Raw genomic sequence first — 17,592 nt, forward strand, 5'->3', positions numbered from 1 at the left:
TAAGCAATATTCTCAATATTCTAATTTTCTGAGACACTGAATTTTGGGTTTTCATTCTCTGTGAGCCATAAACATCAAAATTTTAAGAAATAAGGCTTGAAATATTTCACTCTATGTCTAGTGAGTCTATATAATAGAGGGTTTCACTTTCTGAAATGAGTGACAAAAAATATTGAACTTTTTCATGATATAATTTTTTGAGATGTACCTGTAGGCAGACAGACAGACAGAGAGACAGACAGACAGATCAATAGACAGACAGACAGATAGATAGACAGACAGACAGACAGACAGACAGACAGACAGACAGACAGACAGACAGACAGACAGACAGACAGACAGACAGACAGACAGACAGACAGACAGACAGATAGATAGATAGATAGATAGATAGATAGATAGATAGATAGATAGATAGATAGATAGATAGATAGATAGATAGATAGATAGATAGATAGATAGATAGATAGATAGATGCACTTTATTTATCCCAAACTGGGAAATAATAGAAATATAGGAAAATATCCCATTTTCATTGAAAAATTAAAAAAAAAACAAAAAAAAACAGATGATAATATTAAATTAATAGTGATAAATCACTTTAGAAAGGTTAAATAGAGAGAAGAATTCATTTGGGAACTGCCACAAAAGTAGCTTTGGGTCTTTAAGGGTTAATAGTGATATTAGTATAATTATAGCAATGTCTGATTTTGTTAACATCATAATTTTATTGTGCATTCTCATACCTTTCCATCTTGCCCTTTTTGAATCTTCAGTGTAAAATATTTACATGATTTTCTTTATATTTAGAGAAGAACACAAACAACAGAGTGGTGCTGTTACCTTGCACTGGTGTGATGGAGGTCTGCGCAAGGCGTATGTGGTGCTCCTTGATGTGATATGCAGGCTGGTGCTGGGCGATCTCTACACTTGTGCACACGTTGCTCTCTCCGTGGAGGAAAAAGGAGAAGGAACAGGATAGGTGTTCGCTGAGAAAAAAAAAAAAAACGGGGTTCATATAATGAGGCTTCACTCTGAACTGCAATGGACAAAGAACACCACTGGTGACAGATGTGGAAAATAACTGTACTTAAGGAGAGTTCCCAGATGTTTGCACTTCAGTATTTACATTTTTCTTTTACCCCCTACATTTGAACACATACATCGATACTCTCTACTCCTTACATTCTGAATCCAGATTCACTATTTTAATTTTAATGCATTTAAGGAGTAATATATTTTTTTATTTTGCATCACGTCTTATTGTTTTCAAGAACTATGACTGGCAATCAATATCTAAATCAAAATTAGCTGCTGTTCATCATAATGAACAGAAACAGTACAGCCTGTGACTATACAATTACGGACGTAATAAAATTTGGATCAAAATGTATTTAAAAATCCTACAATTCTGAAATGAAATGAGATTAAACATATACCTAACATATTTCATAAAATGAATGTAGAACATGAATAATGCTGCTAGCATGACAGATGATGAGTGTTTTTCTCCAAACTGCAATTTGGCAAACACACTCAGAACATGTCTTTGTGAAAGCTCTGCTCTGCATTGATCATCTTCATCATTTCCCCACACAGGCTCCTTATTGCAGGTATAAATCCTCATTTGCTTGTGACTGATCGCAGTGACTATGTGTTTACATATGCAGCACTCTTTATTACATAGCTCGGGCATAGTTCATCATGCATTTTTTTTTAATCACCATGGAGTAATTGTTGCGGCCTTTTTGCAATCCATATAGCAGTGGGCGGGCTGGAAATCATTAACTACCAAGATGGGATCACTGATGTATATTTTTAATCTATAAAGCTCTTACCACCTTGGCTTATATATATCAGAATGACAATAAAGTCAGCAGGTACTGTAATCTCCTAGTGATTACCCTGCTGCCTATGCAATATCGCCTTTGCCCTGAGGGAGCTGGACCTCCATTTGAACAGTAATGGATCATCAAATTCAATAAAATGGCCAGTTCCACAGTCAGTCATGGGCAGAACCAAACACGGTCTTGAGGGACTGAACTATGATGCTGCAGTGAGTGTGATGGCCTCCAGATGGCGCTAAGTTCACCCCAAAAGACAGAGATCCAAGGCCGATTTCTCTGCTCCATAAACATTCCTGATGCTCTTGCAGGAAAAAAAAAAAACAAAGCCCAGGAACAGCATGTGGTTTGAACACTGGTCTGCCCAATCTAAGGAGGGAGGGTAGAGCTGGAGCCCATACATATACATTAAAGCACGTCACCCTCAAACTGACACTGCACATTTAGTCCCTCTATGTCATACCAAAACACATGCACCCTAACATGCAACCAGTACATACATGGCACTTTTCCATCACTGGCACAATTCACATCTTGGCGACACATGAGTCAAAATGCTTTCAATGTCACTGCCCTCCAACCCTGTCCTCACTGCATCATTACACCATATGAAGAGCTATATATAGCTGCATGAGGAAGCTCAAGGGAACAGCTGCGAGTCAGGAGAACCTGTCCAACTAACAGCCACACTTTAGGATCTATAAGCAGTCTACTGAAAAACAGGAAGCTACATTTTCCTATTATCTTCCTACCAGTGGCAGCTGGTCCATAAAGGATGCAAAAGGCTATTTAAAAATGACTGCAAAAACATATGAAAAATAAAATTACTTGTCCTGTAGTCATGACAACATTTGCATAAGTTGTTTGTAACTGTATTTACTCAATTTCTATGTGACTGTGCACTTTCTGTATGCAGCAGCAAACTAATGAGTATCAATGTAGGTCCTTAAACTTTTGGTACCCAAGTGATTTGAAGCCGTGCTTTCATTGGAGGTTTAAAGTGGAGCTGCCGCCCAGCATATAGGAATAGTTCCCATTTTTTTGTCCTTGTATTAATTGTATTAAAATGACCAAAACAGTTTTCTTGTACTTTGGCTGTAAACATGTTTGGTTCACCTATACATCTGGTCACCATCAAGTTATTCAGACAGTATGATATGATGTTAGGTGTGAGCTGATTCCCTTTGCCAGTGTGTAGCACAATGATGCAGACTGTGGAAAGCAGTTTTGACAATTGGCTACTGGATTTACAACAAAACGAAATACCTGAAGATTTTTTTTTTCAAACCACAGCCCACAACCCCTCTGCTTGGAACCAAGCACCCTGAAACTTAAGGAGGTGGTCTCATTAAATGCATTCAAAGTGATTCTAATTGACATGGACTTGAAACATTTGGCTGCTTTGCCTCATTCACGTGTATATAGATGAATTGTGATGAATATTTGTTGACATGATATTTTCTTATGTTATATATGCATGTATAGCTGAAACTCTGTCTAAAACCTAGATTGGGCTGCTGCTTGTTTTGGTACTCCAAATGTGAAGAAATGAAGCATCAATTAAAATGTATCTCCTTTTCATGCTAATAATTCTGTTTATATTATTATAATATCTTTTTATAAGCTGTGTACTGATTGGGACTAGTGTGTGTACAGAAACACAAAAGTCCTTTGAGACCTATGTAAAAACTACGACTAGAGAGCAAGGAATCACTGACAGAAATCATCTTTTTTCTTTACATGAGCTCACTATCTCTTTGAAGTAGTGGCAGCAGCCTTTCGTGTAACAGAAATTACTGTTCGTAGATTAGACAATAAGAACCTTGGCAATGTCAAATTATTCTGCTATTAGGAGCAAAACCAAAGAATACCAATGAAAGAAAATAATGAAAGCCATTTAGCAACGTGTAAGAGGAAAGTGTAATGAGGTAAACAATTAGTATTGATGGATTGTTATAAACCAATTTATCTAATGAACAACAAATGTGAAACAATTTAAACTAGATCTATTAGACTGTTTAAAGTGTGAGTCTTAGAAAAGCAGAACTACAAAAAGCGCATCAAACTGTAGGTTGACTTAGCTGGGAGATTGATGCTCCCTGTCCTTTTACAAAGGGCATTTTCCTGCACACTAAGCGGGTGTGAGTGTGTGGACACTCGGGGCACCTCGCATCCTCTGGGACATTTGTGCAGCAGGCAAATGTGGACGTGTGTGAGAACAGCAGACAGAAATGTGAGGATGCTGTGTGCACTTGTGGTATGAGTACAGGTATTAATAAATGAAGAGGAGTGATGGCTGAGACTTGCCTCAGGGCTGACGGTACTGGAGAGAGATAGAGATAGAGAGAGGGGAGGAGAAGAGAACAGAAGAGAAAGGGAAGGGGAGCGAAGGTGATGATGGAAAGAAGAGGAAGTGAGAACAGAGATAAGAAAGAGGACAGGAGAAAGAAAAAAGTAGTGAGATATAGAGGTACAAAAATTAAGGGGGTTCATGACAGTGAGACGAAAAGGAAAAACGGGAGTACAGGGAAGGAAAAAAGGATGCACAGTGAAAAAAATGAAGAGGGAGAGAGCAAACGAGTGTGAGAGAAAGAGGAGGAGGTGAATAATTCAGTGCTGCACGCTGAAATTGCTGCACACATATCGATGAGATCAGAGTTTTAATGGGTGGCTACTGAGCACAATTTTATGGTGAAATCAATCAGGGAATGTAGAGCAGATGGACCAACACACATTACATACTGTTCTCACATGTCTGTATCTATTTAATTTAGATTTTTGTGTGTTTAAGTATATGCACATGCATCAGTGTGTGTGTATGTACAAGGAGATGTCATGCATGTTTCATTGTTGCAAAAAGAGAGAAAGATGGAAGTATATGTGTGGCAACATGTGCCTATTCAGCCACATCACAGTGATAGCAGTCAGCCGGGCAGCAGGGGATCTGCGTAATGTCCGACATGCATCATGGACCTGACACACACACACACATACACACACACACACACACACACCTGCATGCACACAAATAACAATGTTATCTTGGTTGGTTAAGATCCTCATGTCTAAAGCCACAAGAGAAAAAGATAAGTGAAAAACACCTTTGGGTTAGAGAAGATAAATTCAAAAACACTGACAACTGTATGTACGAAGATTGCGTTTTTACTCGCTGTTGATAGATGTGCTTATATGTCAAAAAAACGAACAATGTGCTGCATAATGTTGCCTGACGGTGTTGCTATAGGCTACATTGGATGAGAACATATTAAAACGAGTAGAAAAAGTAAAGAATTCTGTAACTGTTTTCCATCAGAAATGGCTGTGATTGTTATAAGATAAGATAAGATAAGATAAGATAAGATAAGATAAGATAAGATAAGATAAGATAAGATAAGATAAGATAAGACTGTATTTCCATAAAATGAAATTTAGGTGCACCTCCAAACAGATACTCTAAAAAACCATACATACATAAATACATACATACATATAGCATACAACATGTATCATGCAACATGTAATATATAAGAGACAATTAATTTACTAGTCAATCAGTTAAAAATCTAAAAAAAAAAAACCAAAAAAAACTTGCATATTTACTTAATAAGTTAAAAGTAAATAAATAATATAATATATGAGACCAAGGAATAATTTGGTCTCATCAGTTCATACTACCTGTTGCCATAACCAGAGACTTTTCAGCATTTCAAAGGACTGTCTGATCTGAGAAGATGTGAATAACTGTTCCCCTAATATTACATATTAAACCTCAAGTGAAGGTAAAACATTTTTTTGAAGACTTGAATTTTGCTATTTACTTCAAAATGACCATGAAACATCTTTATGGAATGCATGTACTGACTTCTATACTTGTGTTTTGAGTTTACAGACATTTAGTTATTTAAGTGCATTAAAATGTGTGTCCGTGATTTATTGACGCTGAGACTATTAAAATAAAAGCTGAAACAAACAAACAAAAATCTTTACTGTTTTGCTGAAACCACCTATGATTTTCTATAAAAATCTACATCATAATACTAGAAGGTCTCAGAGCATCTGTGTTTGTGTTTGTGTGTGTGTGTGTGTGTGTGTGTGTGTCTGCACAGTTCTGAGAAATTGAGATGTTTTTAACTGCCCAATTTGGTACCTACAGTTGAGGAATAGTCCCATCTCCAAATTAAATATCTTGGCAAGTTCATAGGACCAATATTTTGGGAGATAATAGTCATTTCGGAATACAATAGCTCTACAATCACGTTGCTCGGTTGACCAGAAGCGCAGTACCACACTGCATGATGGGAAATGAAGTTAAAAACAGGAACATTTACTAACTTCAGTCCCTAGATACTGGTATTAATATACCCGTGGCTCCCCCTCAAATGACCTTTGGATGCTCTGTTTTTGGAAGGTCAATTTCCACATCAGATGCTCTTCATTTACATGTTTTGTTTTTTTTTTAATTGAAAAAATGTCATTTTCAGTTGTCATTGATTTTTCAAGCATAATTTAAGATTTGCACACAAGACAACTTTGATGACTTTAAAAGTCACATTGAAGATTTAACAGAAATGGTCTTCAAAATTTTATCACAACGGAAAATATATATTTCCAAAACTCTATATACAGAAATAAAATATTGGAAATGGTTCTTGGTGATATATTAAATTAATATAATTAACTAATGTTTTGCTTCCTGAAAATTGTGAAAGATACATACATTGTAAAATTTAGATGAGTACTTCTATTCTTCCTTAATAAAAAATCCAAATACGACCTGTTTGCTTATTGTAATGCATAGATTTTAATGTATTTCTCCACTCATTGTTTCCCAGTAGAGATTTATTTTATTTAAAGGAGACATATTGTGTCTTTTCAATTATAAAACAGGTTTGGGAGCTCTGAAAACAATACTGAACTACTGAAACACACAGTGTGAACACACACTGGGTGACATGGTGGTACAGTGGATAGCACTCGTGCCTCACAGCAAAAAGGACCTGGGTTCCATTCCAACACCAGTCGATGGGGGTGGGACCTTTCTGTGTGGAGTTTGCATGTTCTCCCCATGTCTGTGTGGGTTCTTTCCAGGTACTCCGGCTTCCTCCCACCATCCAAAGACATGCACTAATTGGTTAATTTATAATTTTAATATATCAGCCTTGCGATGAACTGGTCACATGTCCAGGGTGTACCCCGCCTTTGCCCATAAGTAGCTGGGATAGGCTCCAGCAATTCCTGTGACCCTAGTGAGGATAAAGCGGGTTCAGATAATGAATGACGAATGAATGAGACACACATTTGCCAGAGACACTTTCTGTATATTTGTGATACAACTATACAGCCACTGACATCAGCAAGTTCTCCAGGACCACCACACTAAGCTGAGCTACCAAAACCATCCTGGCACCATAGCAGGGTGTCTACATGGTAGTATCCATGACACCAACAGGAAATACACATGGTCAGCAACAGCTCATTTGTATTGAAAGTGACTGACATTGAAACCACCTGAATTACATAGACATGGTAAAATGAGGCATAACTTAAAATACAAATTTTATAGACATGTGAGACACTTGTTAACTTGTTAAATCTGCATTAATTTGTTGAATCTGCACATACAATATTGTGTAAAAGCCTTAAATAGCCTTTAGCTTAGTTGTTTTTGCAGGGTTGTAATGCACATGTCTTTATTTCTAGTAAGATCAAAAAATAGGACCAATGGACCTGTAGCTTACCGGCCGAATTAAAAGCTTTGGGAAATGTATCCAGATACCATTTATTATCACCCAGTTATGTGTATTTATTAAATTACAGAAATAGCCCGTGTTTTGGTCATATTCCGATCAGATCTGTAAAAAATTCAAATTCCAACTTGACATCATTGATACTTACTGATTTATTGTATCAATCCACTTCCTATCTCTTATAATGGGAAAATTTTTCAAAGTCGTACCAAATCCAGAATCAGATCTGGATCAAAATAATTTCAATACCTTGTGTTGACATCATCATAAAGAACCTGTATACCAAGTTTGAAGTCAATCAGAACATTAGTTTCGGAGAAGAAGACGATTGAAATTTTTTCCGCATAAGAGCCCATGTTAAATTTTCCATAAGTTCCCAGATCCAGAAGAAGATCCTGATCAGCATGTGGCCATTATGTTTTGGTCATCTCCCCATCAGGGCTGAACTGTAGAAATTTCAACTTGATATCATTTATATTTACTGAGTTATTGCATCGATCCACTTCCTATCTCTTACAGTGGGGAAATTTTTAAAAGTCACACCAAATCCAGAATCAGATCCGGATCCAAATAATTTCACTGACTTTTGTTGACATCATCATAAAGAAGCTGTATACCAAGTTTGAAGCCAATCGGAATTGTAGTTTCGGAGAAGAAGACGATTGAAAGTTTTGTAACGGATGACAGACGACAGACTACGACAGACGCCGCCACCGGACGCCGCATGACGACAATAGCTTACAGCCTATCGACCGGTAAGCTAAAAAGTAAGTAGAAGCAGGGAATATGTGCAAAGTATTGAAGCACACACATACACACACAAATATGAACTGTGCAGCTTCTGTTACTAGTATTTAGAGTGACCTCTATTTGGATTCAGTAAATCTTGAACTCTCTTGGGTCGACTGTATGTTTTCTTAAATAATCTTGTGTTATATCACACGCCTTCAGAATGTCCACGAGGCTTTCATGGCCTTTCATCCTTTTCTCTGTCCAGATGATCCTATATATACCTTCTAGAGTATTCAGATTTTTTTTTCTGAAATGCATGACCACACATTTCCATTTCTCAGTCCTTCAAGTAATATATGTACAACTGGAATATATATAAAATATGTAAACAGTATGAAAAACAAATGTGCATTTCAGAAAACAATCTGAATATTGTTGTATATTATATTGTGATAATTCTGATTTATTATTTCATTTTTTATTTTATTTCAGATTTTGTATTACAATCCTACAATAAACAACAAAGCTTAAGGTTGCCTAAGACTTTTGCATAGTACTGTATTGCATTGCATAGATTTTAAAGAAAGCTATTATTGAGTCGTGCTTTATCTTGAGAAATAAAATTGCCATACATTGTCCTTAACACTAAAAAAGATTGATAACGCCCAACCATTGTCTGCAATGAAAAACTTGTTTATAGAACAGAGTTATTAAATTCATTTATTCACGGTGTATGTAAACCTCTGACATTAACTGTAAGTAAGTCCATAATGTGATTGTAACTGTATTCAAGTACAGACTTATACAGACATTAGCTCCTCTAAAGTGTGCTTCATCTGTCAGTTAAAATCTCTGTCTACTAGGAGTTATCTTCATCATCCTGCTGCCTCACACCTCCTACACAATGTGAACACATCTCCTGGAAACACTACAGTGCAGACATTCAATGCTCAGTTTCTTGTGGACCGGTGTTTTCGATGTTTACCCGCTTGTAAGCTTTTGTAAGCAGCATGTATTAACTCACTCAAACAGTCCCTTCACTGCACCGGCAAGCTAAGTTTATTGTCCTAACTAATAATATGCTCTTATGCAGGTGTTGGTGCTGCATGTGCCCCTGCATCCACACATAACACACACACACACATACACACACACACGCACACACACACATGCACACACACACACACACACACCCACACACACACTATTAACACAAGCATAAGGGGAATGTAGTCAGCTTGATGTATTATTCAGCGGCCCCCAGTGGGTGGCTTTAGCCAGTGTTGCTATCACAATGTTTGTGCTCAAACACTGCTCCAACTATTTATATGGATTCACAATGAGAAGGTGCTGTACACAAAGACACAGACTGTGCATATTATTTCCCACTCCTATTGTACAATCCACAGAGAAAAATATCATTTTTAATGTAATTTTAGGCTGAAAGAAATAGCAAAGAAAGTCCATTAATACTTTGTCTTAGGCCTTGCACAAATACTGGCAAGTAGAAAAGCGGTAGTCGCTGACCTCAGAAAGAATATTAATGCAAGACACCACCTTCATATATGTGATCCTAATTTTTTTTAAAAAGAAAAGGATGTGCTGGTTGGCTTTAGTTGTGATTAGGGATGGGAATCAACCCTTCATTGCATATGCGAGATGACATCACACATAGGCTGCATTGGTTTGGTTTAGAACGTATCCAACATGGCGTCGAGTCAGAGTTGCTCCGAAGTATCAATATATTTCATGGGAAAAGATGACACCAGGGCCACTTGTAACACTTGCAAAGCTTCCATTTCTTCAGTGGGGGGGAAATACCTTCAATATGCTAAAACATTTGTCCATACAGCATGCAATTCATTTGCAGCAATGTCATTTGCATCTTCCCCCCTCAAATAAAAGTTTCCAAAGGTAGGGAAAAGAAAAATGAGGTGCATGACAGTGGAAAACATAGAGGAATTAGTACGCAAGCATCTTAAGTTTCACTTTCACAAGGTCATACGATGTGACATCCCCCCTTCCTGAACCAGGCCCGGCGTCATTTGTGCATACTGTATACATTATATTTTCTGTGCAGAGATGGAAATATGAAAGACAGTTATTGCAAACAAACTCATTTGTACTCTTTTATTCCCTCACCCAATGAGAATCGACAAGAGAACTGATAAGGAATTGGATCGATAAGCAAAATCGATAATGGAATCAGAATCGTTAAATTCTTATTAATTCCCATCCCTAGCTGTAATGTATCACTGTCCTCTTATGTTTCCTCATCTTTTTTCTTTGTCTTAGTGGTGGAAATAAAACAAATATGAAGGACAGCCTTGCTTTTCAATGACAGGCTTTTGTCATTGTATCTGCTCAACTTTTGATGGGGTTGAAATGAATCAAAGCTATTACTCTTAGTTTTTAATTAGTTATAAAGACATTGCTCCGCATTAGTGACATCTTTTTTTTTTTTTTTTTTTTAATAATCATAGTGAACATGTTCTGAGTATTTAGTATTTGAAAGAATGACAAATGGAGATAGCCGTGGTGGCAATGGCTGGGAGGGTGTTTAAGTTTTTGGTGGGTTTTTTTGTGTGTTTTTAGTGTAGTTCTTTTTTTAGTTTGTGTTGCACCTGAATGTATGAGCACTTCTACATTTGCATGCACACATGTAAGGGGTTGATCTTAGAATACATAAATAAATATCAATAAGAAGATTTTGATTCAAAAAAGAATGACAACTGAGGTCAACTGATTGTGGATTTCTATGGGAACAGTCATTTGCAGAAAGACAGAGCCAATTACAAAAATTGGCACAATGCATTTACACTGATCTACTTTTTTTTGTAAAGTTTTAATAAATTATCTGCTTCAGTGACAAAATGTGCTAAATCTTGCATATTTTTCTAAGATGAATTGGGAAACAAAGGACAGAGTACTGGTTAGCTAGTGTTTTAAACATACATGATGAAGTGCTATTACATATACACACAGGTTTATGTATATTATATGTTTATGAATCTTGTATTAGAAGGACTGTAAAAAGTGACCGTATTGTAAAGTAACATTTCTACTGAGTAAAACCCATTCTCTGATTAATTCAGAGAATTTCCCATTTTGACTTACTGCTTCTTACACTACTGCACTTTTGACTTAATTTTCCTTTATAGTGACAAAAATTTTGTTAAATTTCACTATTTTTATGTTGAAATAATTTTGCAATTACAGACCAGTAGGGGTGTAATGGTACAGAAAAATTTTGGTTCAGTATGTTTTCAGTGCAGGGGTCTTCGGTTCGATACATTTTCAGTACAGTACAGGAGACCAATGAAGGGGGAGTATAAGGTGCCCCTGTCGGACACAGAACATTTATTATTTTCTTCTTTTTTCGTGTTTAGATACACTTCAATAAAATATACAGTCGCTGCTGAGTCGTATGCATGAAACTGATTTATGTATTTCATGGATTATTCACATTAACCTGACATCCGATGACATCTGTGCCCATTATACACTCTGTTGTCCTCTTTTGGGTTTTTTTGTAGCGGCGCTGAGAATTCACTGCTGCTGAATGTATAAAGCGGAAACCATGCACATGAGTTCTGCTTGTGGCCACCCTGCTTCCCAAGTGTTTGCGTTCTTCAAATAGGCTACATGTATTTCTTCAGTACACCTCCATATTGTACTGAAGGCCCCAAACCAAAACGGTTCGGTACAAACAAGTGCATCATTACACCCCTACAGACCAGTGTTATTTATCCCTTGAAAAAATGACATTGAAGAAAATTTCAGTCACTAGATATTAAACATTTTTTATGCAATTTAGTTTTATTTTATTTAATATATACCCACTAATAGCCTGAAAGATGATTTGTATTATTTCATGCACATGCATTATTTTGTTCAAGCAATTATGTGGTTAACATGAGGCTACCTTTTGGTACAGTGAAGTTTGAACTGATGTTAGTGTCTTTCACCCCATATTGCAGAGATTTTGTAAAGTCATCCTGACCCATGTGGTTCTATCAGCTCTAGATGAATGATGGTTCTTGATGCAGTGTCATCAGAGGGATGAGAGATTTTTCATTCATTTTCATGGTAGAGGATATCCATGCTTCCTATTCTTTGAGGAAAATTGTTTTTGTACATTTCTAGAATTTTTTACTCATAAACTGGTGGTTCTCCACCCATCTTTGCTTCTACATGACTAGACTTTTCCTGGATGCTGCTTTTGGGGGTATCCTGTCTTCATGTGCAATGGCAGTTATGGTAAATGCTACTTATGAACTTGACAATTGCACATGAAAGCCTTCTCATATTGTATTTTCCACTGGAGAACTGGGAAAAGCTGTTAGCTGTCAGCTGTTAGCGGATGATTTTGCACGTTTATAGTATACACAATTTGCAAAAAGAAATTTCCAAAAAAACCCAAAAAGGCCATAGCAGATGGATTAACACATCCAAAACTTTTACCTAGCAGGTCACAATAAATTGTGTCAGCCATTTCTCATTTTCATTTCATCCTTCAACAAAAGCACTTGAACATAACACACTCGTAATTTCAAATTCGCAAGTGAAATGATTATCTTCCCAATAGCACGTGAAGGCAGTATGAATCCCAAATACAATCACCCATTTCGCATCACATTGTTACACTATAGTGCCAAAAGTATTTGCTTACCTGCCTTGACTCGCATATGAATTTCAGTGCCATCCCATTCCTAGTCTATGGGGTTCAATATGACGTCGGTCCGCCCTTTGCAGCTATAACAGCTTCAACTCTTCTGGGAAGGCTGTCCACAAGGCTCAGGAGTGTGCTCATGGGAATTTTTGACCATTCTTCCAGAAGCGCATTTGTGAGGTCACATGCTGATGTTGGACGAGAAGGCCTGGCTCTCAGTCTCCACTCTAATTCATCCCAAAGGTGTTCTTTGGGGTTGAGGTCAGGACTCTGTGCAGGCCAGTCAAGTTCATCCACACCAGACTCTGTCATTCATGTCTTTATGGACCTTGCTTTGTGCACTGGTGCACAGTCATGTTGGAAGAGGAAGGGGCCAGCTCCAAACTGTTCCCACAAACTTGGGAGCATGGAATTGTCCAAAATGTTTTGGTATGCTGAAGCATTCACAGTTCCTTTCACTGTAACTAAGGGGCCAAGCCCAGCTCCTGAAAAACAACCCCACACCATAATCCCCCCTCCACCAAACTTTACACTTGGCACAATGCGGTCCGACAAGTATCATTCTTCTGGCAACCGCCAAACCCATCAAGTTCATCAGATTGTCAGATGGAGAAGCATGATTGGTCACTCCAGAAAACGCGCCTCCACTGCTCTAGAGTCCAGTGGCGGCGTGCTTTACACCACTGCATCCGGCGCTTTGCATTGCACTTGGTGATGCATGGCTTGAATGCAGCTGCTCGGCCATGGAAACCCATTCCATGAAGCTCTCTGCGCACTGTTCTTGAGCTAATCTGAAGGCCACATGAAGTTTGGAGGTCTGTAGTGATTGACTCTGCAGAAAGTTGGCGACCTCTTCGCATTATGCGCCTCAACATCTGCTGACCCCGCTCCGTCAGTTTATGTGGCCTACCACTTCGTGGCTGAGTTGCTGTTGTTCCCAAACACTTCCACTTTCTTATAATACACCTGACAGTTGACTGTGGAATATTTAGGAGCGAGGAAATTTCACGACTTCACAAATGTGTGTAAAAGCAGTCTGCATGCCTAGGTGCTTGATTTTACACACCTGTGGCCATGGAAGTGATTGGAACACCTGAGTCTGATTATTTGGATGGGTGAGCCAATACTTTTGGCAATATAGTGTATTTCATTATTTTAACTTTTTTTTTAGTCCTAAAATGTGTTTTCTTGAATGTGTTGCAGTCTAAATGTGAGGAAGTGATGGGTATTTACAAATGAATGAAGTCGAGCACACATGAAATATGTTGTGCTCATTCTGTTTACATTGAAAAAGAAGTCACATTTTAATATCCCTGTATTCTTTTTCAGTTTGCATTTTTCAGTTTTTTTTTCTGATTTAGAGTTCTACAATATTTAAACTTTGGATACTTTGAATTCTTTGTTAAATGTTCCCAAAATGTACAAAGACGGCAGAATAATACAGAGCAAAGTGGAACAATTGAACAATGAACTTTATGACTGTGGGAGTGAAAAACAGTAAAAACCTGTAGAAACCAATTAAGAGGACTAATCTTTAAATCTTTACATGTTGATTCCAAAGCTACGGACATTAGCATGTTCACTAACTAGTCGTCATTTCCACCTGTTATGACAATCAATCACCAAGTGACTCATTTAACCTTCATCAGCCGGTCTGTCAATGACTGAGCACATTGTCACCCATCAGTCAGACACTCAAGGGGCTGTTTTCCCTGTCAGTCACTTCATAACTAGTCAAACGATCAGCTGGTCCCCACGTAAACTGTATACCAGTCTGTGACTCAGCTGGACAGGAAAGCCGCCACATGTCACGTAGTCAGCAAAGCATCCTCCAATGACAACAAGAAGATTATTTAATGACAAATTATATGAAAAAAAAACAAAACAAACTACCATCCAATCCATGGCAATTATATCATTATGTAATTACCCATAGCTTAAAAAAGGACAAACATATTAGAGCTGGAAAATATAACAATAATGCTAATAATCATGATATACTTTTACTACAACAAATATAATGACATTTGTATATTTTCCTTAGGTCTAATTTGGTTTACAGTGGAGCCCGACTGATTAATCGGTCGGCAGATTAATCGGGCCGATTATAGCTTATCACCGATTAATCAACAACAGCCAATATGTAACCGATTTATGAACTTTTTTGCTGCGGAGATTCTGTCACTCGCTGCTCGTGTGTGTGTGTCTGTGTGTGCTGCCCCTGGAGAGTTAGAGGAACAATAAAGCCTGTCAGTTTCACTTTCACTTCTGCCCGGACCCCACACACATGCACACAATCACGGACCCCCCCCCCCCCCCCCACCCCCCCCTTGTTCCGACAAGGATGGGCCGCTAATCCCCCCCCTCGGCCGAAAATGACGGACAGACCCCCCCATTCCAACAAGGATGGATCGCTAAGCTAATCGCCCCTGCTCTGGCTCCGACCGAACCCCCGGTCCAAAAATCACAGCCTGACACCCCCCACACACACAGTCTTATGAACTATTCACCCCCCCACACACACACTCATGTCTGTGTGCTTCCTTTCGACCTCACAGTTTCATTCTGCAGGCACGTCTGGGTGTTAATAGTGCAGGGGAAACCAGGGACAGTTGTAACACTTCCAATTGCTCCAATCAGGAACAACTTAGGACTCACCTAATTCACTCTGCACATGCTCAGTTTAGTCCTTAGTCCACATAGGAAGTTGTAGTGCCATGAGGCAGACACATCAAAATTTGTGAGGGAAAACATAATTTTGTGGTCAGTAATATTTTTTGCTCTAATTATTTTTGTGATTACATAGTTTGCTTTGTAGTTGGACTCGTTAAAGGTAGGTGTCTCTTACATTTTAAAGAATGATTTACCAAACAATTTTTATGTCACTACTTATAAAATATGGACTCATATCTTTTTCAAAAGTCTGCTCTCCCCAGCATAAAAACTATCACATCTACAACCCATGGTTCCCCACAGGTCACATACTAGTCTAATATAAGACTAATATACAGCATTTGAAAGTTGTGTAAATTATCTTTGTGAGATAAACAAAGATTTATGCAACTCTTAAGCCACATGTTCATAATTATCTAATATAAGATTATTATATCTTGTGTAGGTCAATGTTCGTATTTCATATATTGGCCGATATATCGGTTATCGGCCAATATCGGATATTGGCTGATATAATGGATATCGGCTGATATAATGGATATCTGCTTTTTTTTAGCCCCCAATATCGGCATTGGCATTGGCCCCAAAAATCCCATATTGGTCGGGCTCTAGTTTACAGTGACAGCTGAAAACAAAAAAAATTCCGTGTTTTGCTGTTAATTTTATTCCTGCATATCTCAGCATTAATAAAATATATTACTCTATTGTTCTGAATGCCATACCACTACTTCTGAAATTCCACTAGTTGAGAGGTCCAGACTGATGCCAGTCACCATTCATGACACAGAGGTTGAAGCTGTCTCCAGTTACAGGTACCTTGGAGTCCAACTGGACAACAAGTTGGACTGGTCCTGTCATATGGAGACTCTGCACAAGAAGGGGCAAAGTAGACTTTATTTCCTACGGAGATTAAAGTCTTTCAAGATCTCCAAGCCTCTTCTGTGCAGTTTCTACCAGACTGTGGTGGCTGGTGCCCTTTTTTTTGGTGTGGTGTGTTGGGGAGAGGGAGCTCGCATTTCTGACAGAAACAGACTGAACAAACTCATTAAGAAAGCGAGCTCCATCATTGGGACTGGACTGGAAACAGTTCAGCAGGTGGCTGGGGTGAGAATGCTCAGGAAACTGGACTCTATTCTGAAGAACGCATCTCACCCATTGCACCATCTTGAGGTGTTCAGAGAGAGCACCTTCAGCCACAGACTGATCCCCCCTCGGTCCAAGACTGAACGCAGTAGGAGGTCCTTCCTGCCGGCTGCTATTAGACTTTTTAATATCGCTGTGCGATAAATTATTATTGTATGCTGTGCATACTTAGGTGTGTTAGGTGTTTTCAGGTTATTGTATTATATACATTACTTGTATTGTACATATATATATAGAGATATATATAGATGTATATATATCTTTTATTCTGTTTATTATTTATTTGTTCCATTGATGACTGTTTGTGGGATGTTCATGCGATGGGTCAGAGTGTTTTTCTTCTTGTACTGCTACTGTTGTAACAAAGCAATTTCCTGCAAAGGATCAATAAAGTATCTATCTATCTATCTATCTATCTATCTATCTATCTATCTATCTATCTATCTATCTATCTATCTAGATAGACAGACAGACAGACAGACAGACAGACAGACAGACAGACAGACAGACAGACAGACAGACAGACAGATAGATAGATAGATAGATAGATAGATAGATAGATAGATAGATAGATAGATAGATAGATAGATAGATAGATAGATAGATAGATAGATAGATAGATAGATGTACTTGATCTCAAACTGGTCATTTAGTAGAAATATAGAACACAAATGCAAACACAATACAGAGCTTTACATTGGCACTGGTCCGATGGGCCGACACAGTTTTTACAGCCGACGGGCCAGTATGGGCCACAAAAACTCAAAATTAACTGGCCCGT

The 17,592-nt window shown here is 38.1% G+C and overlaps 1 protein-coding gene across 5 annotated transcripts in view; it reads right to left on the reverse strand.

Annotated features, from left to right (window-relative positions):
• LOC115429814 (mediator of RNA polymerase II transcription subunit 13-like) overlaps nucleotides 1-17,592 on the reverse strand; it is a 205,558-nt gene that overhangs the window by 47,379 nt on the left and 140,587 nt on the right. For all 5 annotated transcript variants that reach the window (XM_030149546.1, XM_030149548.1, XM_030149549.1 and 2 more), the window contains one exon: nucleotides 844-989. In XM_030149546.1, the coding sequence (XP_030005406.1) occupies nucleotides 844-989 (146 nt within the window). The remainder of the gene's footprint in view (nucleotides 1-843; nucleotides 990-17,592) is intronic.

Source organism: Sphaeramia orbicularis, chromosome 12 (genome assembly GCF_902148855.1).
Source record: "Sphaeramia orbicularis chromosome 12, fSphaOr1.1, whole genome shotgun sequence".
Taxonomy (NCBI): Eukaryota; Metazoa; Chordata; class Actinopteri; order Kurtiformes; family Apogonidae; genus Sphaeramia; species Sphaeramia orbicularis.